We start from the raw sequence: 25,051 nt of genomic DNA on the forward strand, positions 1-25,051 counted from the left end.
AAATAAAAATAAAGATAAGAGGGCCATCATCTAAACATGATTACATGAAGAGATCAAAGGCAGAGCAAATCCTAACAGTCCTTATAGCTTTCTTATTAGTAGATACTGAAATTACATTCAAATAATTTTCCATTTCTTTTAGAAAGACAGAGAAGACAGGTTTACAGGTGGAAAATTTGCTTTTGTGAATGTGAAATTTGCTTAGGAAAAAAAATAAATTAATAACAAAACAGATATTTTCGTTTGAGGGGTCGGAGTCATAATACCCAAATATAATGTTTTCCATATGTACTGGGAAGCCTGGCAAAATCTTACACTTGACAAACACACCGATATCATCCCAAAACTTCTGAGTGTAGTGACATGACCAAAATAAGTGTACCAAGAACAGAAATCAGATTCTTAAGAAATAAAGATCGTATTTTATCATTTTTGGCTTTCGAATCAGAGAAACAAATTTGACCAACAGGAGTATCACAAGGTTTAGGAAAGGAAGCAGTAGATACTGATAAGTAATTACAGTTTTTAAAAAGCATACCAGAGGGGATAGCTCCCAAAACTGTAGCAAATTCTTTTGGCGTTATTGGTATTTGGTATTTGGAAAGAAATTCTGAGTACCTGAACAAAAGACCTTGCTCATTAAACAACTGTTCCACCAATAATAAACCATTACTGAACCAACTATCATAAAACAGAGACTTATTCTTGAATAAAATGTTCTTATTGTTCCAAATAAAACATCTTTGTGGTGAAAAGTTATGCTTATAAATTAGTGCCCATGCTAAGAGAACCTGTCGATGAAAGTTGGAAAGTTTGATAGGGAGTTTGGGTATATCATAATTACACATTAAGAGAAAGTGAATGCCACCAAGTTGTGTAAAAACAAGTTGAGGAAAAACATTCCAAATAGAGGATGGTTTGGTTAGATATTGGTTCAGCCAATTAATTTTGAATGTATTGTTGAGGGAATCAAAATCAATAAAATTCAGACCACCATTATTATATGCGTTTAATATGACTGATTTTCTCAAATAGTGAGATTTATTTCTCCATAAGAATTTTGTTGAAACCTCATTAATTAATTTAGACGTGGGCTTATCCACAAAAAGAGACTGAGCTGCGTAGGCCAAACGAGACAGGCCCTCTGCCTTAGTAAGTAGCGTTCTGCCTTTTAGTGACAGATCCCTTTGTAACCAGCAATTGCATTTTTTTTGTGTTTTGGTAATAATAGGTTTGAAGTTTGCTGAGCACCTACATTCATCTTTAGTAATTAATATACCAAGATAAGTTACCCTATTTTTGACAGCAATATCCTCAATTGAAGTAAGAGAGCAATCTTTAATTGGTAGCAATTCGCATTTGTTAAAGTTTAAATTTAATCCCGAAGCTTCAGAAAAAGACTGAAGAATATCCAAAGCCAATGGAATTTGTGACGAATCATTCAAGAATAAAGCTGTATCGTCCGCTAATTGAGTAATTTTTATTTTAGTGTTGCCAATTGTGATACCCTTTAACTGACTATTGTTGATATGTGTGCTAAGAAACTGTGTTGCAATTAGGAACAGGTAAGGGGAAACTGGACATCCTTGTCGAACTCCTCGTTTTAAAAAGAATCTAGGTGAAGTACCATTACTTAATTTGATAGAGCTGTTTCCGTTTATGTACAGCATTTGGACCATCCTGCAAAAAGCATCGCCAAAGCCAATTTTTTTGTAGAGCCTGAAATAAAAATGTGTGTTCCAATGTGTCAAAAGCTTTGTAATAATCTAAAAAGAAAATGAAACCATCACCGTCTATTAAATCTGAATAATCTAACATATATAGTACTAACCGTATATTATTAGAAATGTGCCTTTTCTGCATAAATCCTGATTGTGTTTCGAGAGAGTTTGAGGTCCTCGCTGCAGCCTGTAGCACGATGACGTAGCTGGATCAGAGCCAATACGTGCTGGATGTTTGACGAGCATGCGCAGTATTGGATTTCAATGCGCATGCGCAAAGTGGGGCTGTCATTAAAGCTAGTATTTAATGTAAATTAAACTGTAATTACGAGATATAGGTGTTTCATAGGCTTACACAAATTATATTATACTGTGATTTTAAACTAGTAGTGTATTCAAACTTTATTTAAGCAACGATGGCTTAGTTTTGAATGAAAGGGTATGTAAGTTATGTTTATTTTTATTAGTTTGATTCGTTTTAGAAATAAAACTCTGCTATGTGAATGACACTGTGCACCTTCTATACATGTTATTATGTAAAAGCTGTTTGTGATGGGCTTTTGTTCATCATGTGACTTTTTCATCACCACCTGCATTCGTTGGTTATCAGTGTATTACAAAACAGATTTCAGTACTTCAATAGGTTGGTATATTAACATTATTTCAAATTAAATTACGTTATTTAACTGTAAATTTAAGTTAAAACCGTAAAACCTAAAACGCTGCTACTGTGTTTTTTACGGTAAAATTCCGGTAACCACAGCTGCCGGTTTTTTACCGTAAATTTTTTACAGTGTACCCTATTTTTGACAGCAATATCCTCAATTGAAGTAAGAGAGCAATCTTTAATTGGTAGCAATTCGCATTTGTTAAAGTTTAAATTTAATCCCGAAGCTTCAGAAAAAGACTGAAGAATATCCAAAGCCAATGGAATTTGTGACGAATCATTCAAGAATAAAGCTGTATCGTCAGAAATAAAGATCGTATTTTATAATTTTTGGCTTTCGACTCAGAGAAACAAATTTTACCAACAGGAGTATCACAAGGTTTAGGAAAGGAAGCAGTAGATACTGATAAGTAATTACAGTTTTTAAAAAGCATACATAAACCAGAGGGGATAGCTCCCAAAACTGTAGCAAATTCTTTTGGCGTTATTGGTATTTGGTATTTAGAAAGAAATTCTGAGTACCTGAACAAAAGACCTTGCTCATTAAACAACTGTTCCACGAATAATAAACCATTACTGAACCAACTATCATAAAACAGAGACTTATTCTTGAATAAAATGTTCTTATTGTTCCAAATAAAACATCTTTGTGGTGAAAAGTTATGCTTATAAATTAGTGCCCATGCTAAGAGAACCTGTCGATGAAAGTTGGAAAGTTTGATAGGGAGTTTGGGTATATCATAATTACACATTAAGAGAAAGTGAATGCCACCAAGTTGTGTAAAAACAAGTTGAGGAAAAACATTCCAAATAGAGGATGGTTTGGTTAGATATTGGTTCAGCCAATTAATTTTGAATGTATTGTTGAGGGAATCAAAATCAATAAAATTCAGACCACCATTATTATATGTGTTTAATATGACTGATTTTCTCAAATAGTGAGATTTATTTCTCCATAGGAATTTTGTTAAAACCTCATTAATTAATTTAGACGTGGGCTTATCCACAAAAAGAGACTGAGCTGCGTAGGCCAAACGAGACAGACCCTCTGCCTTAGTAAGCAGCGTTCTGCCTTTTAGTGACAGATCCCTTTGTAACCAGCAATTGCAGTTTTTTTGTGTTTTGGTAATAATAGGTTTGAAGTTTGCTGAGCACCTACATTCATCTTTAGTAATTAATATACCAAGATAAGTTACCCTATTTTTGACAGCAATATCCTCAATTGAAGTAAGAGAGCAATCTTTAATTGGTAGCAATTCACATTTGTTAAAGTTACAATTTAATCCCGAAGCTTCAGAAAAAGACTGAAGAATATCCAAAGCCAATGGAATTTGTGATGAATCATTCAAGAATAAAGCTGTATCGTCTGCTATTTTTATTATTTTATTTTAGTGTTGCCAATTGTGATACCCTTTAACTGACTTTTGTTGATATGTGTGCTAAGAAACTGTGTTGCAATTAGGAACAGGTAAGGGGAAACTGGACATCCTTGTCGAACTCCTCGTTTTAAAAAGAATCTAGGTGAAGTACCATTACTTAATTTGATAGAGCTGTTTCCGTTTATGTACAGCATTTGGACCATCCTGCAAAAAGCATCGCCAAAGCCAATTTTTTGTAGAGCCTGAAATAAAAATGTGTGTTCCAATGTGTCAAAAGCTTCCGTACCCACTGTATCTAGTACTAACCGTATATTATTAGAAATGTGCCTTTTCTGCATAAATCCTGATTGTGTTTCGTCAATTATGGAGTTCAAAACATATTTCAATCTTTTTGCTAGAACTAAAGCAATAATTTTATAATCATTATTTGCAGACTGCACTTGTCAAAGGAGGGGGCTTTGTAGAAAACGAAGCGGAGGCGGGGCATAGAGGACCTACAATAATGTACAGTATTTGAAAAATAATGTTTTTTGAACATTAAAGCATGTCAACATATTCTGTTACACCAAATACACAACAAGGATGCAACAATTGTATCCAGTAATAAACTATTATTAAACTGGATATCTGTAGAAAAAGCAGCACAAAATTTTGTATTTCTAATACATCATAGTGTCACGATCGTGTGTACAAGGCTAGTAAACTGTAAAACAGTCAACCCAGTTACTTTGTTTTTAAATGCAAATGCTATATCATAGCATAGTACAGTTTTTAAATTGAGCTACAGATACAATGCAGTTTAACACTTTCAGGGCTAAACACTGAATTTTTCCACCTGCCCAGTCGGGACACTGGTTCAAATTTTTTACTTGCCCCACCAACATTTTCACTGGCCCTGCCAAAATAAATAAATAAATAAAATATAGTTTTTGACCCACATTATGTAGTATTCTAATAAATAAGCTTGTGACACCGACATTTTAGATGGCAGTTAAATTTTACAGTTCTTGATTCCACTTTCGAAACCACAGCAAAAATTATAAGCCTAACAAATACAAAGTTTAATCATTATTAACATCAAGTGAAGGGTTCATAAAATAAGTACTAATAAACATATCACACTGACAATTCTGTAAATTGTCCCGGGCATCTTTCATGCTGGCCCAGGCCATCGGACAGTCCTCATTGTCGAACCCTGACTATAAAGATTTTCTGATAGAATGTTCAGGATCTTCAAGAAATGTACTTTAAAATTGAAAAACCATCTATTTTGTGTAATGACCGAATTGTTCAAAAAACTTTTTTCAGCTATCACACTTAAAGAAGAGATCAGTTTTTACTCATTTACAAGACTCCTATGACTAAATTAGGGGCATTGTAAAGATTAGTTTTCAAAATGTGAACAAATTACATGATCTGATGGAAGCTCACAGGGTCAATTAAATGTTAGTTTAGTAGCATATACAACAATTTTAATGTTTATAGAATGTCTAGAATTAGTCTTTCCAGTTAAACTGAAGTTAATGTTCAGTTTAAAAGAGTTGTCCTGTCCATGCACTGGCTTTGATATGATAGAGTGGAATGACTTTTAGAAGAGAGAATTCATTTAAAAAATACACATTACTTTAGAGATTTTTCAAGAAATGCAATAACAAGTGAAATGGCTCAACATAATTTATTTTTGTTTCATGTTAAAATGTACAGAGTTCTTTGAAAGTACTTGCTAAGAAAAAAGAAAGAAACAAATAAATGGAAATACATACAAGGACAAAACAGAGAGGAGTGGAAGGTGGACGCTTCCGACCATCACCGAGCGCCCCAGCTTGGCTCTCTCTCTTTCTCCGGGCTACCAGGCTCTCTCTTAGCTTACAACTCACCATGTACAATTACAAAGTATACGAAAAGGTAAGCAATATAAACAGACAGAAATATACTGAGCTCATTTTTACATGCCTCGTAGATGTAAGGAAGTTGTCTTATACACACACAATAACCAAGAAAAAAGAAAATAACGCTAAGTGACCTTTAGATATCTGTTTTTTCCTTTTGTTTTAAAATAGCATTAATATACTACACAAAGATAGAAAACTCTAGAGATGAGATGGAATGGAAAGGTTAAAGGCATCTTAAATTCACTAAAAGTGAGTTGTAAATTTTTTTAGTTTTGAATTTCTTAATAATATTACCCCAAGAGTCCAGCTAAAAAATATGCATTGTTTTTTTCCTGAAACAGAAGTGAAAAAAATGACAGTACCAATATCCATGTCAGAATTTCTTTTTTTTTTTATATTTTAGAAAAAACATTTTCTCTACAATAAGTCTTCTAAAGTCAAAAAGAGTCAGCTTGTCATAAAAGAAAGCTGCCCAGTCTGATAAAATTCAGAAAAACAAAAGCGCACAAATAATATATGAAACGTCAGGTATTTGAGAAAGATTCCTCATATTGACAATGAATACTGGAACATTAAGAAATTCTCTTCCCATTGTCCTAAAACAGTAACCATCTCAGGACATCATGCACTTTAACCTTTATCCCGGGTATGAGTGTTCATTCGTCCATGTGTGCATTGCAGACACGGATCTACTTATTTGTACAACTCCCTCTTGTGGATAACAGCTAACATCACTACCGCATGGTCAGCTGGAGTACGAGCAGTGCTACTTACTGGTGCCACAGTAAGGCCTACTTTAGGAGGCATCATTAACATCATTGGATGAGCACAGTTGCAATGCTAACTGCTCTGCAGATGTGCTCCTGTGTGGTTAAACCCTTTTTACCCACCACATTACGTGGACGCTGCACTTTGATGAACTTAAAGACCTTCTCACTATTGACTGCGCTGCCCTCTAGTGACAGCTGTGGAGTGTTCGTGAAAGTGTGTGTACTGGATTTTGAGTCTGTGCTGTGAACCAGGTAGTACCAGAATATTTACATTAACTAGTTTCAAAGGACTTCTGTTTAGTCTGGTCTATGGATGCATGGTCATTATTATCAGACGTCCATTTGGGCTCTTACAATTGTTACGTTTGGATATACACGATTCCATACTGGGAAGACACAGATTTACAGTTACCTCGGACGCCTTGTGCGTCCAAACTAGAAGTGCCTCCATGTAAGCTCTCAAGTGGCTATAGAGCTCTGTGCGAGTAAATGTGTTCATGAGTGAGTGTATGAGTGAACGAGCGTGAATCACTTTGTCCAGAACAGCCACACACACACACACACACACACACACACACACACAAAGCATGAGAAGGTCAGACTGAAACACAAGCATTTCAACAGTCATTGAAAAAAAAGAGAACATATTAAAAATAAAGTAAATAATAATAATAATATAATAAAAAAAGAAAAAAATAGTCCATCTACAATTATTTTGTCTCTATTTAGGTAAGGCTTCCTATGTCAATTGAACGATTGTGTGCATGATTCAATGTATGTTCAATAACAACGTAAATGTATTTGTTTCTCAGTTTGAAAAGTTAGGTCCACTTCCCCTTTAGCTGCTTTGATGCTTCGCCCCCTTCTGTCTCACGGATGGAGTGGCGGACATTTCGGTGGTCCAACCCCTGTTGGTACAACCACGGCAGACAGGGTCTGTGGGAGCATGACACTTGCCACAATAAAGGTCCATTAGATCATCTCCCGTGATCAGACCATCTCCCCAGCTCAGGCAACTGGGAAATGAACCTAAAAGGAACAGAGCTTGACGACAACATATTTAGCAAGGAAAGGAAATCGTCACCGTCGCTATGTCCTCTTCTTCCACCAAGCTCACTTATCTTGTTGCCTTTTTGCGCAGACTTTGGAGGGTGGATACAAATGGAAAAAGTACAGAGATGCAGAGTCCGGTGGGGAACGTCTCTCTCTGCTCGTTCTCTGGTGCTCATCTGCTCATGTAAGGCGACTGTTTGGGGACGCCAGCGTAGCTGTGGTGCGAGGGGCCCGTGTACATCATGTTGCCATGGTGATTGGGCTGCATAGGCTGCTGTGGGTAAGCCTGCCCTCCCATCATGCCCATTTGCATCTGCATGGGGTACTGGGCCGGCTGGTTCATATAGGGCGGGTTACTATGGTACCCGCTGTTCATCATGGGCTGCGGCATGCGGTAGCCAGCTGACATGGCAGCATTGAGTGGATTCATGTTCATGGAGTTATAGGCGGCAGGTGTGGGCATGAGGTTTGTCATCATGCCACGTTGCACCGCTAGAGTGCGTGGGGTGCCTTGCATGGTCACAGCACCAGAGCTGCGACTGTACAATTGCTGCTGGTGAGGGGAGCCCGTAGGAATTTGAGAGGCTTTGGACCGAATTGAAATGTGGCCTTTGACTGTGGCCATTTGGCCTTGCAACCGCTGTGAATGGGGAGGGGGAGGTAGTCCGATATTAGCGCCTGTCATGTTGCACTGGATCAAGGGGGAACCAAGATTCATGGAGCCAGAACTCAAATTAGGAGGTGGGGTCATAGTGGGCTGAGCCTGGGGCAACGGTGGGTGTGGGGAAGAAGCAAGCTGCGCTAAGCCTGGGTTGGAGAGCGAAACACTCGTCGCGTATGAGGTGACTGCTGCTGAATGTGAATAAGACATGGCGTGGGGGTCCATGATGGTGTTGGTTAGCTGCTGGAGTTTGGCTAAACTGAAAGAAGCAGAGTGTTGACTGTAACCGCCGGCGCCGAAGTCTTGTCCCATGCGGTCATACAAACTCCGGCCTCCTCCACCGCTGCCTGCACTTTCAGGAATCTCCATGATCATGGGTGTGGAAGCGAAGCCATTTCCCATACTGCACTGCGAGAGTGCTGCTTGTTGAGGTGGAGGGAGTGGTGGAGCAGAGGGTGGAGGCTGCGGTTGAGGGTTTTGCTGTTGTTGAGTCGGTTGAGAGACCTTCTTCTGTTGCTGTTGAGTTTGGCTAAACTGAAAGAAGCAGAGTGTTGTCCATAGCCACCAGCGCCAAAATCCTGACCCATGCGGTCATACAAACTCCGGCCTCCTCCACCGCTGCCTGCACTTTCAGGAATCTCCATGATCATGGGTGTGGAAGCGAAGCCATTTCCCATACTGCACTGCGAGAGTGCTGCTTGTTGAGGTGGAGGGAGTGGTGGAGCAGAGGGTGGAGGCTGCGGTTGAGGGTTTTGCTGTTGTTGAGTCGGTTGAGAGACCTTCTTCTGTTGCTGTTGGCTGGCACTTGGCGGCCTTTCGATGACGCAGCCTTGCGGAGACTTTATACCGCAACTTGGAGTGCTACTTGGAGGGGGAGGAGGTGGGGGAGGAGGTTGTGGGACGCTACTACCGCTGTTAGCACCAGGTCCATTGGTTGGTCCTGGACCTGCTTGCTGGATAAGGCTACAGCTACCCATGGCAATCTGAGAGCCAACGCCTGTGCTGGAGGACGTCAGCCCAGGAGTTGAGACGAAGGAGCAGCTGTTGCCTTGGGAAGATGATGACGAAGGTGTGGCTGAACTAGAGGACGAAGACGACGAGGAGGAGGAAGCTGCTACAGCTGCTGCCGCAGCTGCAGACATGCCACCCCCATTACTTCCATTCCCTCCTCCGTTACCTCCACCACCCATTGTTGAGTCATAGCTGCTCGGATTGTCATAGTTTTCGGTGGTGCTTTCAATGCTGCCCAGGTCACTAAATCCACTGTCTACCACTTGTTGTGAATGATCAGAAACAGATGGCACATCCATCATGGGAGAGGTCTCCATGTTTTGCAATGAGGGAGCTGATAGAGAGCTGGGATGCTCAGGGGTTATCTGAGTATAGCCTCCACCTGTTGCCCCTCCAGTTCCCGTGGGACCAGGCACTCCTGGTCCAGGGTCCATAGGACCAGGAGTCATTCCAGGACTGTTGACTGAACGGACAGACTGGTTCGGTAACGAAGGCATCGGTGGGTTGGGCATGGGACTGTGCTGGGAGGCTCCACAATCTTCCACCAGCGCTAGTGTTTCCTCCTCTCCCTCACCGTGACTGTAGCTCTGGAGGGTTCGGCAGGCAGCCAGCGTCTCTTCGCAATCCTGGTAGGCTCCATGGGACTCTGAATCCTCCTCCTGGGCTTCTCCTTGCGTAAGTGACTGGACAGCTTGCACTGTTTCTAGATCCAGCTCACTACTGTGGTGATGCGTGTGTTGCTGGTGGCTCAGGTCATCTTTGAAGTCAGGATGCTGGTGTGAATGCTCAGCCCCCAACATGAGCACAGTCTTTTCCTCTATGTGTAAAGGCTGCATGTCCAGTGGTTCAGAGGGCACTGCGATAGCGGTTACTGTCTCTACAGCTGCCGCAGCCGCTGCAGATTCCTCCTGTTCTCGTCGTCGCCGTTCTTCCGTGTCAGCAGAGCTAGTCTTCACCTCCTGCACTTCCTCTGCATCCTCCTTCTCGTCCTCAGCTTCTTCCTGTTTGCTGACATAATCTCGTGCCATGTTTGCCTGTAAGTCTAAAAAACCCTCACTGTTCTGGGGTTCTTCTTTCACAGGGGGAGAGCGAGCAGGTGATGATGGTTCCTCCTCTTCATCCTCTTGCTCCACATCATCCTCTGAATCTGGGCCCTTTCTCCTTTTAGTGCTACTGCTGCTGTCACTTTTCTCTTCAAGACGGCCATCCCCTTCGTCGTCGGCATCATGATCATCACTACGCCGGCTTCCTGAGCCTGGTGTCGGTGCTGTTCTCCGATTAACCCCATTATTGCAATCTTCAACATCCCCCTCTTCGTCCTCCTCTGCATCTGCCATGTCTGTGTTAGCTCTTGGCTGAGAGACTCTGGTGCTGGAAGACTGCGACATGGTACGAGAAGGCGGACGGCTGATCTTCTCAACTGACCATGGTCTGTCTTCCTCCTCATCTTCTTCTTCTGGCTCAGACACAGGGGGAGGTTTGGGTACAGGGGGAGGGAGGTTGCCATTTTTTGGAGGTCGACCTCGCCTTTTGGGTTTGGATGGCTCTCTAAAGTCCTGAAGGAAATCATCTTCCTCTTCCGAGTCGTTCTGTTTCTCAGGGCTGAGGTCAGATGTTAAGGCTCTTGCTGTCCTTTTACAGGTTTTGTCCTCCAATGTTGAATTGTCTAGCTGCTGCGGAGCTAATCGGCTTCCCTCAAACTCCTGTTTGGCTGCTTCCTCTTGGGCCCGCTGCAGGTAATAGCTACGAGGTTTCCTGCCAGGCTTCATTTTGATCTTTGGGGGTGGTGGGTCCTCTGAGGATGGATCTGCCAGACTGGTGTCACCTGTCTGACCGGCTCCACTACCAGGCTTCCTGCCTGCACGCTTCTTCCAGTGGAGTGGTTTGCGACTCTTGCCCTTAGGCCAGCCTTTTTTCCTTTTTACTGGAACCTCAGGCATCTCGGCTGTTGCCCCTGTTCTCTGTGTGGCCTCTGAAGGTTCAGGTCTTCTCAGGACAGCAACTGGCTTCAACACAGGAGTGGGATCTAAACAGAAATGAGGTAACCATCTTTTAAGCAATTTTTGAAATCACACTATTGCAAATATTAACATCACACAAAACTTTCAAGATTGCTCATATAAAACCACAGAAATACTAACCATCTTCCTCCGATTCAGTCAGATTGCCTCTGTTGATGCTTTTTGGGGCAAGTCCCATGTGTTTGCGGGCTGCTGGGTAGCATCTGAGAGGGTTGCCAAATGGAGTTTCCTCTTCTAGTCTGGGCATGGGCCTTTCAGAATCTGAATCCACAAATGGCTCATCCAGAACTTCAGTCGTCTCTGAGATGGTCTCTGTAACTACACTGCTGTGGGGATGGCTGCGCTGACGTGCACGCCGCTTTCGCAAGGACTTCTGAGACTACAAGGGGAGGAAAGCAAAGAAAATTCTAGAATAATCCACAACATTTTTATTTCCAGATCTTACTAGCCTTTATTTGAAAAAAAGCCTTTTGGTATTACACTCAAACTACTAATTGTTACTACTTATTTTCAAGATCTATATAAAAAAATGTGTCATGCAAAAGAAAGAAAAAAAACATACATGAAAATATATTGCACATACCTTGCATTTAAGCCCTAATGTGGGCTTGGTGAGGACAGGTGGTGAACGAGCCCTTAACTCTTCCTCATCATCTTCATCCTCATCTTCACTGCTCTCACTGATAAAGGCTGGCATGGGTTCACTCAGCCTTGTGGTGTGGGGCAACGACGGCAGGTCATCTTCAGGCTTCTCACTAAGCCTGCGTTTTGGGCCACGCTTTTTCCGTGGAGGCCGTCCTCTGCTGCGTGATGGCGGAACTGCGGGGTGCCTGGAAGCTTCCAAGGGACAGGCTGATGTGGAGTCAGGCTCATTTTCTAAGGCCAAGAGCATTGGTGATGTTGTCACTTTATTAATGCCAGTTCTTTCATCCTCCTCATCATCCTCCTCCTCTTCCTCCTCCTCCTCCTCCTCATCATCATCATCATCTGGGGGCCTTAGTTTACGGGGTCGACCTGGTCCTGTACGTGGTGCATCCTTCACCTTGCCCCATAACCAGTTTTTGGGAGGGCGTCCAGGTCCCCTGCGTTCCCCATTAGCCATAAGAAAAAGGGAAGAATGTTCAGGACCGAGAACACTGTTGCAAACAGAAGAGGATGGAGGAGAGCTTTGTTTTTTTGGGAATGCTGGGAAGCCCTTTTTCTCTTCCTCCTTTTCCCGTTCTCCTTTCATATGCCAAGAGAGTGGGGAGCTCTTGTGGCTGGGTTTGATCTATAAAAGAGACAAGACGCATAGAACAGAAGTTCAGCTTCAGTATGTACTGGTACACATACTAAATGCTGCATACTTCATCTACTGAACCTTGAATACATGATAAGATGCTTACATCTTTAGGTCCCTCCTCTCCTTCTTCCTCTTCCTCATCCTCATCCCCTTCTCCTTCAGATACTACGGTGTTGGTGATGATAACAGGTGTCCAACGCAAGCAGTCTGGATCGACTTCTAGCAGCCGTGGTTTGGCCTTCAGTCGGGCCATGTGAGAAGACACCAGCTTCTCTCTTCGCAGGATAATCACCCTATAACAAGAAAGGAAAACCAAAGATCAGGAAACTATACAGACTGCTAAAAATATAACAAATATACAATACCATTTAAAAGTTTGGGGTAAGTAATATTACAATTTAAAATAACTTTAAATTGTCTACTTTAATATATCTGTGAATATAGTGAACTTTTTAGCAGCCATTACTCGAGTCTTCAGCATCACATGATCCTTCACAAATCATTCTAATGTGCTGATTTAGTGCTCAAGAAACATTTTTATTTTTGTAAAATATAAAGTTAAAAAAAGAACAGTATTTATTTGAAATAGAACTCTTTTAACACACGTCTTTACAGTCGCTTTTGATCAATGTAGTGCATCCTTGCTATGCTACCATGTATAATCAATGAAAATCAGCCATCTCACTTACCGGTCCCCTCTCTGTTCCAGCATATTCAAATTAAGCAGAGTGGCCGTGATATCTTGAGGGCAAATGCCAGTGATTTTGCTGAGTTTGCGGATGGTGAGCTGTCGATCTCTGATCTCATGTAGGCACTCCAGCACCACACTACGCCAATATGCCATGTAGGATAGCCGGCCAAGGTCTGACAATGGCTTCTCTGGTGAGCCCGGCTGGCCTTCCCTCTTGGACAGCAGGTAACCTGCAGAGAGAGTCACAACAGTTTATCCTCGGTGTCTAATGACATTATCTGAAGGAGTATAATTCTCAAATAGTTTCTTTACTTAAAAAAAATAAAATAAATAAATAAATAAAATTCACAGACTGGGGGAACAGAGGAAAGATAATGCAGAGTGCTTACTGAAGTCAATGAGGAATCGTCCATAGCCCTTGCGCTGATATTGTGGAAGAATCATGATGCAGGATACATTATACTTTTGTTGACAATGCTTCTCCTGGAGATGAAAAAAAGGGAAAAAAAGCACAAAAAATTGTAAAATTAAAGAAAAATTTAACAAACACATTTCTATATATGTGCCACGAAATATTCTTATTATTCTGTTTAAAAATGCAAATAATAACCATACAGAACACATGCTGAAACATACACAGTTGTGAATATGGCTCTTAAAATTATTTAAACCGAGTGCATAAACAGCATCCTCAATTCACCCTCAAAATAAGCAAAAACCTGTTAATTAAAAAATTATAATAATAATAATAATAATATGATTCACTGTAAACATCTTTTCCAGGAGTATAATCAACCCATAAAGAATCAAACCAACCATCTACTGTAAGCAAGCCACAAAAGCAGAAAAAAATGTGCAAAAATAGCATTAATAAACCCAAATTGCTCAACATTGTCATCTGACTTCAGTGCACTTAAAAGTAACTCAAAAAGGTTTGTGAAATGATTAGCTCACCTTTGAAAAGTATCCTACGAGATGGCAGCCCTTACTGTCATTCTGTGTGAGCACATAGAAGAGGAAGGGCTCCACATCATAGTACAGAGTCTTATGGTCCAGAAAGAGCTTGGCCAGCAGGCACAGATTCTGACAGTATATTGTGCTGACATTTCCATCCACCTGGAGTGTAGAAAAGATGTTTTTCAGCCTTTGGTTGACATACTGTGTCCTGACCAGACATTATGCAATTAAGCGACAATGTTAAGTGAATTTTCTAGGATTCAGATACAGTTACGCTTTACAATCAACTCCAATTCATTATTCATATTTGCAAAATGTAATGCCTATAAGACTCTTAATTTCTAAATACTAAATGAACATTTTGAAAGAAATTGTGCAGTAGAGACTGGCATGGAACTCGCTCCACAGGAACAGAGGCTGTGGTAAATTGCAAGGCTCCTGCTTTTCCTATCAGCTGAACGCCAACAGTGTTAGCTTTCAGCAGTGTTGCCACCACAGGTCTCTTTAAGACAAATCACTTGTTGCATTCCTTAATTTGTAAGTCGATTTGGATATAAAGTGTCTACTAAACAAATATATGTAAATGTCTGTTTCTACTCACAGCTGCTCAATCAAAAAGATGAGATAAATAAGCACTCTTACAACTATCTATCTATAATATACCACAATAGAAATGGCAAAAACTGCAATCACTTGGCATAAATGCACACTATTCATTGGTTTGCGAAGTGCTCTGAAACTGCAAGCCAACAGTATCCCATTTTTATTTCAAACGTACAACGCTCATATTTAATCAAATCAAAGCCTTTTGAAGTTTAACGATCACATTAGATCAAATCACATGTATACTTTTTAAGAGTCCTTATGAAATTGGATCAAACTGAATTTAAAATATTTTATGGACCCACAGGAACCTTGAAAAAGTGGCTAGAAAAGAGTTATTCGTTCATATAAATAGTAGGCAGGATGGTCCTGTAAACTGTTTTCTGTACTGGAGAATTCGAGAAAAATATGGTTGTAAATCTCCAAACTCTGAATGTGTGAACGTGACTATGTAATCTCAGTAAAATATGGTCTGGCAGCGTTGACCACACCGATTCAGATCTTCATGTCATGGTTACACCTAAATGTTCTTTCATAGAAACACAAAGGATGTAGTAAATCACCAAAGTGATTCTGAAGCAATGAGAGCTTACCGTTCTTCATTTATCACCCTGCTGTGCGGCATCATTACAACACCTTGTGAGGGCAGGAAGTGGGCGGATGTTATTGCCTGAGCAAGTGTGGGAGTGTGCGCACATATCAGTGTGAATGAGATTTCCTTTGTTGGCACAGCATGTATGAAAACACACATTTGCGTGTGCATGACTAGAGTGTCGACGAGCTTATGTCTCTGCTGCCAAGTGTGTATAAACAAAGACGAGTGTGTGTGTGTGCGAGTGTCTGTGTGCGAGCGTCTTTGTGTATTTGTGTTTTTTATCTGGGCGGAGATTTCTTTTCCTCACCTCGAACACGGACACGTCGTCCTTCCTGTAGATCTCGTTGGCAGGCGGGTGAAACCAGTTGCACTTTCGCATGTGCTGGTAGAGAATGCTGCGGCTCTTCATGTAGCGCAGACAGAACTCACAGAGGTAGAGCTTAGGGAGCCTGTCACAACGAAACAATCAAACATCAGAATTTACAGCCTAAAAATGCTTAAGCACATCCCTCTTGTGAGAGCATTTAAATAACAAAAACAGTAAGAGGTTAAGATGTTTGACAGCTAGTTTGACACATGACCCCTTTAACAATAACTACCAAGTTAAATTATGCAAGTATTGCAATATTAAAAATATATATATTGAAAATTATAAAATGTGCCTCGTCCACTTTTTTGTTATGAACAAATGTCAAAATTTTGAGGATGATTATGACACATGCTGTTGGTTACCTGCTGTACTCCTGTGGGTATGGAGAAGAGTACCACGTCTGAATTTCATACTTCCCAAACTCTATAACAGATGGGCAGCGCATCTGGGGGTCCGGTGGACCAGTCACCCCGACTTTCTATAGGAGTTGAAATAAATAAAATAAAAAAAATATAGGAGTTCAGATACTATTAGGCCACTATGCCCTTTTCCCAGAGCATACTGCCACACACAAAAGAAACAGTCGCTCTCTTTTACACAAGAAATATAATAATCAGTTTCTCACAAGCATACAGCTCCACACCCAAGCTTACAGGATTATTATTAGCTCTTATCCGCAGCCCAAGTGGAAATTCAGAGCATCTGCCACTTGCCAGCCTGCTGACACTCAGTAGTGATCACACACTTCTCTGCTCTGCATCTCACACATATGCAAAGCAGAGGTGAAACGGCTTGTGCTGAACCATCAGTCAGTTAATAACAGTAATAACGGTCCTCTCTTCAGTAATTGAGACAACATCTGGAAAATGTTTAATTATTAGTGGCATTATTCAACCTAAAGAAAATCATAAAGATTGTATACATTGTATACACTTGAGATTTTTGAGCTATCACTTATTTTTTTAATTATGAAATTAAGTTTAAATAAATTTTTAATAAATACATTTCATAAATTTGTCTGAAGTGCTATAGTAGAAATTACACATTCAAATATTTACATTTTGTTGAGCAAACTGAAATTATGTCATCTACATCTCGCTTGTCTGACCTTTTCCCGTGAAAAACAAAGCTTTTCATACAGCGAAAATCCAAGGAGATCCATGTTCATGCTACATCTGGTTGTGCTTGCTAAAAGAAAATTGTATCGCTAAACTGCCAACCACCTCAAGTTCAGGAATGACTCTTATATTTCTGTACACATACAGAACAATAATTTAGGGTGATTCAATCCCACATTTAAATGCAGCTATCACTCTCTAAACTTTGCAGTGTGTACATGTCCTAAATGTTACAGAGCACACACATTCAGTTAATACAGCATGGTATTCTTCCTTTCTGGCTGCTCAACAAAAGCATGTTGGATCTGTCTGATGGTGTATGTGAATATGATTGTCTCTCTCTGTGTTAATGAGTGTTTTTCTTCGACTTATGGCCTCAGGCATTCAGAGAGTGGCTGCTACTGCTGGGAGCTTGAAATCACACACACACACACATACACATACACCAATCAGCCAATCAGTCTACACATGTGCATTTGTGTTTGTATCACTGAGAGAGGCACCAGCTGTCAAGATAATGGAAACTCTCAAATCCCTCACATTACATTCTGCAGAGATAAAGGCCTTCACAGCTTCCAAGTCTTTGCTAATATAGCAAAAGAGAATCAGTGACTGCAAACAAACAATAGGCATCCCTACTATCAAGCATACAATTTATCGACAGAAGGATTCAGTTTGTTTATATTATGTTATGCTCATAGTAGTGCTGTCAAAAGATTAATCGCAATTAATCGCATCCAAAATAAACGTTTTTGTTTGCATAATAAATGTTTGTACTGTGTATATTTATTATGTATATATAAATACACAAACATTCAGTGTACATTTAGAAAATATTTACATGCATATATTTATATTACATATAAATATTTTATATATACATTTTCCTTTATACATGTATGTGTGTATTTACATACACGTAATAAATAATCACAGTACACACACATATTATGTAAACAAAAACTTTTATTTTGGATGCGATTAATCGCAATTAATCATTTGACAGAACTAGTTTATAGCCGTGAAAGTTTACACTGAATTTTTATGTTGTTAATGCATTTATTACATTTAATAACGGTTTCATTCTGTTCATTCTCATTTTATATAAATACACAAACATTCATGTATATATTTTAAAAATATTTACATGTATATATATTTATACATAAACAAAACATATTTTTCTTAAATATATACATGGATGTGTGTGTATTTATATATACATAATAAATATACACAGTACACACAAACATTACGTAAACAAACTTTTATTTTGGATGCGATTAATCGCAATTAATCATTTGACAGAACTAGTTTATAGCCGTGAAAGTTTACACTGAATTTTTATGTTGTTAATGCATTTATTACATTTAATAACGGTTTCATTCTGTTCATTCTCATTTTAAAAAACTTAACTGAAGCACAAGTGTCTTTCCCAAACACAGCCCATAAAGGAGCATGTTTCTCAGCAAATGGAGAAAGACATTTTTTCCGGCTTATTTATGAATCAAATTCAGATGGGACATTTAACAAAATCAAATTAATTTGCATTTGTATGGCAAAATGTAACGTTTCCCCTTCCCTTTCTGTACCTGTAGTGCCAGTTCCTGAATGTGTCTGAAGAGCTCCACGTCTTTCTCAGTTAGGTTCTCATGTCCTGGCAGTTTGTCTTCATCCTCCCGCCAGCTGTCTTCACACTCCTGATTGTCTGTGATTCAAAAAGATACCAAGACAGTTAAAATGGCCAAAGAGTGAGTGGGAGCACAAAACTGAAGGTACAGAGCAAAAACACTAATAAGAGAGACAGCACATTCACGTTTAATTTGCATTTTTCATTTTGCACTGTGTCCTACTCAGGCGCAGTGTGACAAGTTTCCAATTATTCTGTCTTCAAATTTCAAATGACAGAAAAGCTATTCTATTTCAAATAAATGCTGTTCTTTTGAACTTTCTATTTACTGAAGAATCCCGAAAATCAAATATCATGGTTTCCACAAAAATATTAAGCAGCAACATTGATAAGAAGCTTGAAAAAAATCAGCTTTGGATCACAGGAGCATTGGTGAGCCTTAGAGACTTCTTTCAAAAACATCTTACAAACTTCAAGTTTGTGAACAGTAGTGTACATCACCTGTCACGTCAAACTGTCAGCACAACATTACGCCAAAAACTACCTTTCAATTTTAATCTTACCACACACGTGACATTAAGAGAAATGGCCACTGTTCAGTGTATTTACTATCCATATCATCCAAGCATAGATCACCTAATACATAACAAAATAGCTGCTAAACAGTTTAGATTTATCTTTTGACCCATCTCACCGAGATGGTCCTCACTGCAGAACACAAGATCCAGGGGGCGTGGTTGGATCCAGATTTTTTTAAAATGAGAATGAACAGAATGAAACCGTTATTAAATGTAATAAATGCATTAACAACATAAAAATTCAGTGTAAACTTTCACGGCTATAAACTAGTTCTGTCAAATGATTAATTGCGATTAATCGCATCCAAAATAAAAGTTTGTTTACGTAATGTTTGTGTGTACTGTGTATATTTATTATGTATATATAAATACACACACATCCATGTATATATTTAAGAAAAATATGTTTTGTTTATGTATAAATATATATACATGTAAATATTTTTAAAATATATACATGAATGTTTGTGTATTTATATATACATAATAAATATACACAGTACACACAAACATTACGTAAACAAACTTTTATTTTGGATGCGATTAATCGCAATTAATCATTTGACAGAACTAGTTTATAGCCGTGAAAGTTTACACTGAATTTTTATGTTGTTAATGCATTTATTACATTTAATAACGGTTTCATTCTGTTCATTCTCATTTTAAAAAACTTAACTGAAGCACAAGTGTCTTTCCCAAACACAGCCCATAAAGGAGCATGTTTCTCAGCAAATGGAGAAAGACATTTTTTCCGGCTTATTTATGAATCAAATTCAGATGGGACATTTAACAAAATCAAATTAATTTGCATTTGTATGGCAAAATGTAACGTTTCCCCTTCCCTTTCTGTACCTGTAGTGCCAGTTCCTGAATGTGTCTGAAGAGCTCCACGTCTTTCTCAGTTAGGTTCTCATGTCCTGGCAGTTTGTCTTCATCCTCCCGCCAGCTGTCTTCACACTCCTGATTGTCTGTGATTCAAAAAGATACCAAGACAGTTAAAATGGCCAAAGAGTGAGTGGGAGCACAAAACTGAAGGTACAGAGCAAAAACACTAATAAGAGAGACAGCACATTCTCGTTTAATTTGTATTTTTCATTTTGCACTGTGTCCTACTCAGGCGCAGTGTGACAAGTTTCCAATTATTCTGTCTTCAAATTTCAAATGACAGTAAAGCTATTCTATTTCAAATAAATGCTGTTCTTTTGAACTTTCTATTTACTGAAGAATCCCGAAAATCAAATATCATGGTTTCCACAAAAATATTAAGCAGCAACATTGATAAGAAGCTTGAAAAAAATCAGCTTTGGATCACAGGAGCATTGGTGAGCCTTAGAGACTTCTTTCAAAAACATCTTACAAACTTCAAGTTTGTGAACAGTAGTGTACATCACCTGTCACGTCAAACTGTCAGCACAACATTACGCCAAAAACTACCTTTCAATTTTAATCTTACCACACACGTGACATTAAGAGAAATGGCCACTGTTCAGTGTATTTACTATCCATATCATCCAAGCATAGATCACCTAATACATAACAAAATAGCTGCTAAACAGTTTAGATTTATCTTTTGACCCATCTCACCGAGATGGTCCTCACTGCAGAACACAAGATCCAGGGGGCGTGGGTGGATCCAGATCCAACTCCTCCCACCTTACATATACCTAAACCTACCCGTCTCCACCCCCTGATCCCTAAACCCACCCATCTCCAACCCTAAACCTACCAATCTCCACCCCCTAGATGTGGATCCAACCACGCCCCCTGGATCTTGTGTTCTGCAGTGAGGGGCTACTGATCTCACCTCCGGTCGTGTCATCGTGCTCGCCCTTGCGGTTGCCCTTCTTGCGTATACGATATTGCTGGGAATAGTCCACCACTTCAGCACGGGCTTTCCGCCCGTCCGGGGATGGCGTAAAGAACTTGCTTAGGGCGTCGATTAGGCCTTTTGTTTTCTTGTTAAAACGCAGGCCACCATGCACAGAATCATCTTCTCTGAGAGAGAAAAGCATGCGATCGTCGCCAGGGTAACCTTCGCATGAGGAACTGGAGGAAGAGTGTGGGGAGGAGGAGCCTTGTGAGCGCTGGTCCACGCCTCCGGCACCCCGCCTTCTCCTGCCATGCCCACCACCTCGAAGCTTCTTAAAGGGACGGCCCGGTCTGAGGACAAAAGAACTTGAAGTAGTCTCTTGCAAAACTTGTGCAAATAATTTCAACAGAGTTCTGCAAACGTGGTCATAAACAGAACCAAACGGTTTATAATACCTGCCCTTTGGCCGCCCCAGTGGTGCATTATATCGCCGCTTAATTTGTGCTGCTTTTTCATGTAAGAGCTTTCTTCCCTTTTTTCTTGGCCGACAGATCTGACAGATCCACATGCCTGCAGAACAGCAATCAAGAATCATTAATCATAACTATAATTGAACAGAAAACTAATTCTTGTGTAAATGAATGCATCAACAAAATATATAATTAATAGTGTGCCTAAAGACAAATCCTATGATTACACCAAGTAGAATAGGCATGCATTTGAGTGTGTGGGCACTCACCTTTTGGCATTCGCATCAGTGGGGGGTCACAACATTCCATGTGGAAACCTCGGTCACAGGAGTCACAGAACAACATGTTGTCCTGTAAAATACAAACGCACACCGGCAACACAAAGAGTCAAGGACCCTAATTATGTATTTTGAACACTACAGGAGATGTGACTGCTCTTTTTTGAGTTCTTCCATAGAAGAGAAGTGATAAGGAACACGAGGCTATAAAAAAAGAAAGAAAAATAAATTTTAAAAGTAAACCAAGAAATGCATTATGTAAAAAAATTACAAAACGAAACATCTGTGGTATCAGGAGACATTATGACATGGTTGTATGTCCCAACACTGACCCACTATTGTACTACTAGGGCTGGGCGATATGGCCAAAAATATAGATAATTATCACGATAAATGTCAAATCTTTATTTCTTTCAAGTTTAAAGCCAGATTTTTGCTCCAAAGTGAAAGTTGTAGAAACCAGACCATTATTAAAAAAAATCAGCAAACACTACCAGTAAAATGTTTGGAATAATGATGTTTTTTTTTATTTTTTTTATGTTTTTGAATGAAGTCTGCTATGCTCACCAAGGCTGCATGTATTTGACGAAAATACAGTAAAAAAAATTAATAAAATTAAAATTAATAAAAAGAGTAATATTGTGAAATATTATTACAATTTACAATCAAATAACTTTTCTAATAACTCATTTTAAAATGGAATGTATTCCTGTGATGCAAAGCAGAATTTTCAGTGGTCTTAAATGTCACATTATCCTTCAGAAATTATTCTAATATGATGATTTCCTGCTCAATCATTAATTTTTTATTTTTCAAATGATCGATTTTATCAGTTATTTTTCTCAAATAAATACAGCCTTGAGTATAATCTTCTTTTAAAAACATTACAAATCTAAATTATTCCAAACTTTTGACCAGTAGTGTATAAATGTTACAAACTGTAAAATGTTACTAAAGGTAAGTTACACCCAAAACACTCAAAATTCCTTGTGAAAAAACAAGAGCTATTTTTTAACATTTGCTAAACATAATTTGTACCACGAAAAGTGGTATCACTCAAAGGCAATTTTAAGGCATTTGCAAAGCTCTCTGAGGTCAGTCAATAGCCGCGTTTCCACTGTCGGTCCTCGGGGCCAACGGCCCTGTTTTTTTGGCCCGACGAAAACCTTGGGCCAAAGCGGGCCAGCTAGGGCTAAAGGAGTTGTTATGAACAAAGGCGGAGTTTCTCAGCATCTCGAGAGTGTCAGCGCCGTGGATCATTTCATAAAGTTAACAGATAGCACCAGCATTAAAGACTTTTAAAATAATTTTAGTTCAAAACTCACTTTCAGACAGCAGTGAGTGTTTGAAATAACTTGATCCGATGTGGATTATGATCACCATACAAGGCAGAAATATTTATAAGCGATGCAAAAGACTATGCACGCTAGCCCAGTGGTGTCCAAACTCGGTCCTGGAGGGCCGGTGTCCTGAAGAGTTTAGCTCCAACCCCAATTAAACACACCTGAACCAGCTAATCAAGCTCTTACTAGGCATACTAGAAACTTAAAGGCAGGTGTGTTGAGGCAAGTTGGAGCAAAACTCTGCAGGACACCGGCCCTTCAGGACAGAGTTTGGGCACCCCTGTGCTAGCCATTAACGTTACCATAGTAAACATGGTAAATACGAGCGCTTGAAGAAATCAGACGTCAGCTTCTTATTCTCCATCACAATTGTGTATTTATTTAGTTACATATTTTATCTGTCATAAGTCTCGTCTCGAGAGTTTAGCTCCGCATATGTCATAAAAATATAATAATGTTTTTTGTTCGGGAGCTTTTATAAAAATATAGAAATTCTTTCTAAATGTGATGTATATACTGTGACTACAAATAACAGAAACAGACTCGACTGAGTAGGCTATGTTCATTCCGCTTTATTTCTGTGTGACTTTTTCAATCCTGATAAATTAAAAAAAACATTATTGTAAAACATCGATGCTTTTGGATTTAAATCCTTAAGAAAGCATGCAAACAAATGGCCGCTTTTATCATGTTCGTTTTGTGATCGCGCCAGTTCCAGTGACTTATTTTACTTAAAGCACTGGCTCGCACTGGCCCGACAGTGGAAAAGCGGCTAATGAGTGCCATCAAAAAGCCCCCAAAAGATTCTTACTGATACAAATAGTGGCTCAAAGTTTTGATGATCAAAGAGGCTACAGTGGGCATGACCACAGTGAATGTGTGGGACTAGAGGTGGTTTTATTGTCAGGGTGTGGGCATAAAAGCATGTGTTGATGCTTATTCTAAGCCACACCATCTGACATTTGCTTCTGGAGCACCATTAATCTTTCAGTGTGTGTCCAAGAGAGATCCCACCCACGATGCAGTATGCATCATACACCACACACACAGCGCACAAACAAACAGATACATGTGAATGCAAAGAGACAGATGTGTGGAAAAAGTTTTGCTCAAAAGGAGCTGAACGCATATAGCTATAGAGAAGTTGTGCAACATTACAGCCAAAGCGACAGTACAAACATGAAGATTACTACTATGGTTTCGAACATGTGATTGTATCAATCCAATAGGCTATTATGGCAGTAGCTGTGAAGAAAGACGCTGTGGGTATTAGACTGGAAGTGTTCATATGGCGTTCTTGACTGGCTGCAGAATGAAATGGCTGGGAGAAAAAAGGTCAGAGCACATATGAGGGTGTTTCTAAGGTTTGGATGCATGCGTGTATGTGTGTAAGGCAGGGAGGAGAGAGGACAGTGTGATTTATTGGGTTCATTTTCTTCTGACTCAGGTCCACACACATACATACTCAAGGGTGGGACTCTAAGGAAGAAAACCAAACCCTTACACACACTTCTCCTAGCTAAGAGATCCAATCAGAACTAGGTTAAACAATACTGTTGTATACTTCAGCCATAAGAGACCCTTTAAAGCAGGGCTCGACAGTGCGACCATTTCAGTCGCATTTGCGACTGAAAACTACTGCGTGCGACTATGACATTTTTTTTAGGAGCACCAGTGCGACTGACCCGATCATCATCATACTTGTGATTGCGCTCAGGGGAGCTTCAAAGCTTTCTACGTGTTTTTGCAGCGTTAAGTAATGTATCACAGACATATCTCACGAATCCTTTCATAAGCAAAGTGTAGACAGGGTGTAAATAAGAGATTCATTGCGCAGTGTAGAGAGCTTCGTTGATTATAAATGTGAGCTCGCAATGAACTAAGATGAGTGACCGCTTTTAATGATTTTTAAGGGAGTTTGTAAATGTGATAACGGATTTAATACAATACAATTCAATAAACAAGAAGCTAATATTAAGTGACTTACATTGTCTGACTATAACACTATTGTCTGATTTTGCTCTATTTCGTTGTATTTCGAAATATTTCGAAAATAGTTTAAAAACAAAGTCACAGCTCAGCCGCTGCGCATCTCCATTCAAACACAGCGGTGTTTCGTTTATGAACGAACAGTTTTTTTAAACGAATCTA

At 39.5% G+C, this 25,051-nt stretch overlaps 1 protein-coding gene across 3 annotated transcripts; it reads right to left on the minus strand.

The window, feature by feature from the left end:
- Positions 1-5,428: 5,428 nt before the first annotated feature.
- Positions 5,429-21,677, minus strand: LOC107551817 (histone acetyltransferase KAT6A-like). 3 transcript variants are annotated; one of them, XM_016233564.1, is made up of 14 exons: positions 21,549-21,677; positions 21,265-21,379; positions 20,804-21,159; positions 19,852-19,967; positions 16,036-16,151; positions 15,611-15,752; positions 14,103-14,264; positions 13,538-13,631; positions 13,147-13,378; positions 12,561-12,750; positions 11,759-12,445; positions 11,296-11,554; positions 8,923-11,180; positions 5,429-8,647 (listed from the first exon to the last, which is right to left on the minus strand). In XM_016233564.1, exons 1-14 carry the CDS (start codon positions 21,622-21,624, stop codon positions 7,655-7,657), a joined length of 5,796 nt encoding a protein of 1,931 aa, XP_016089050.1. In that variant the 5' UTR covers positions 21,625-21,677; the 3' UTR covers positions 5,429-7,654. The 3 variants fall into 3 exon arrangements, with proteins under 3 accessions (XP_016089050.1, XP_016089048.1, XP_016089049.1); XM_016233562.1 differs by having other exon boundaries at positions 5,429-8,402; positions 8,678-11,180; XM_016233563.1 differs by having other exon boundaries at positions 5,429-8,392; positions 8,668-11,180.
- Positions 21,678-25,051: the final 3,374 nt, after the last annotated feature.

The sequence above is a fragment of the Sinocyclocheilus grahami genome, unplaced genomic scaffold (genome assembly GCF_001515645.1).
Source record: "Sinocyclocheilus grahami isolate Dianchi unplaced genomic scaffold, SAMN03320097.WGS_v1.1 scaffold434.1, whole genome shotgun sequence".
Classification (NCBI taxonomy): domain Eukaryota; kingdom Metazoa; phylum Chordata; class Actinopteri; order Cypriniformes; family Cyprinidae; genus Sinocyclocheilus; species Sinocyclocheilus grahami.

What these genes read in the sequence shown, in the direction of transcription:
- LOC107551817 (XM_016233564.1), bottom strand. Translation starts at nt 21,624, where the DNA reads ATGTTGTTCTGTGACTCCTGTGACCGAGGTTTCCACATGGAATGTTGT. An exon ending in CTGGAACAGAGAGGGGACCG is followed by an intron (nt 12,751 to 13,146) that starts GTAAGTGAGATG and finishes TTCTTGTTATAG; the next exon opens with GGTGATTATCCTGCGAAGAG. An exon ending in GACTGAATCGGAGGAAGATG is followed by an intron (nt 11,181 to 11,295) that starts GTTAGTATTTCT and finishes ATTTCTGTTTAG; the next exon opens with ATCCCACTCCTGTGTTGAAG.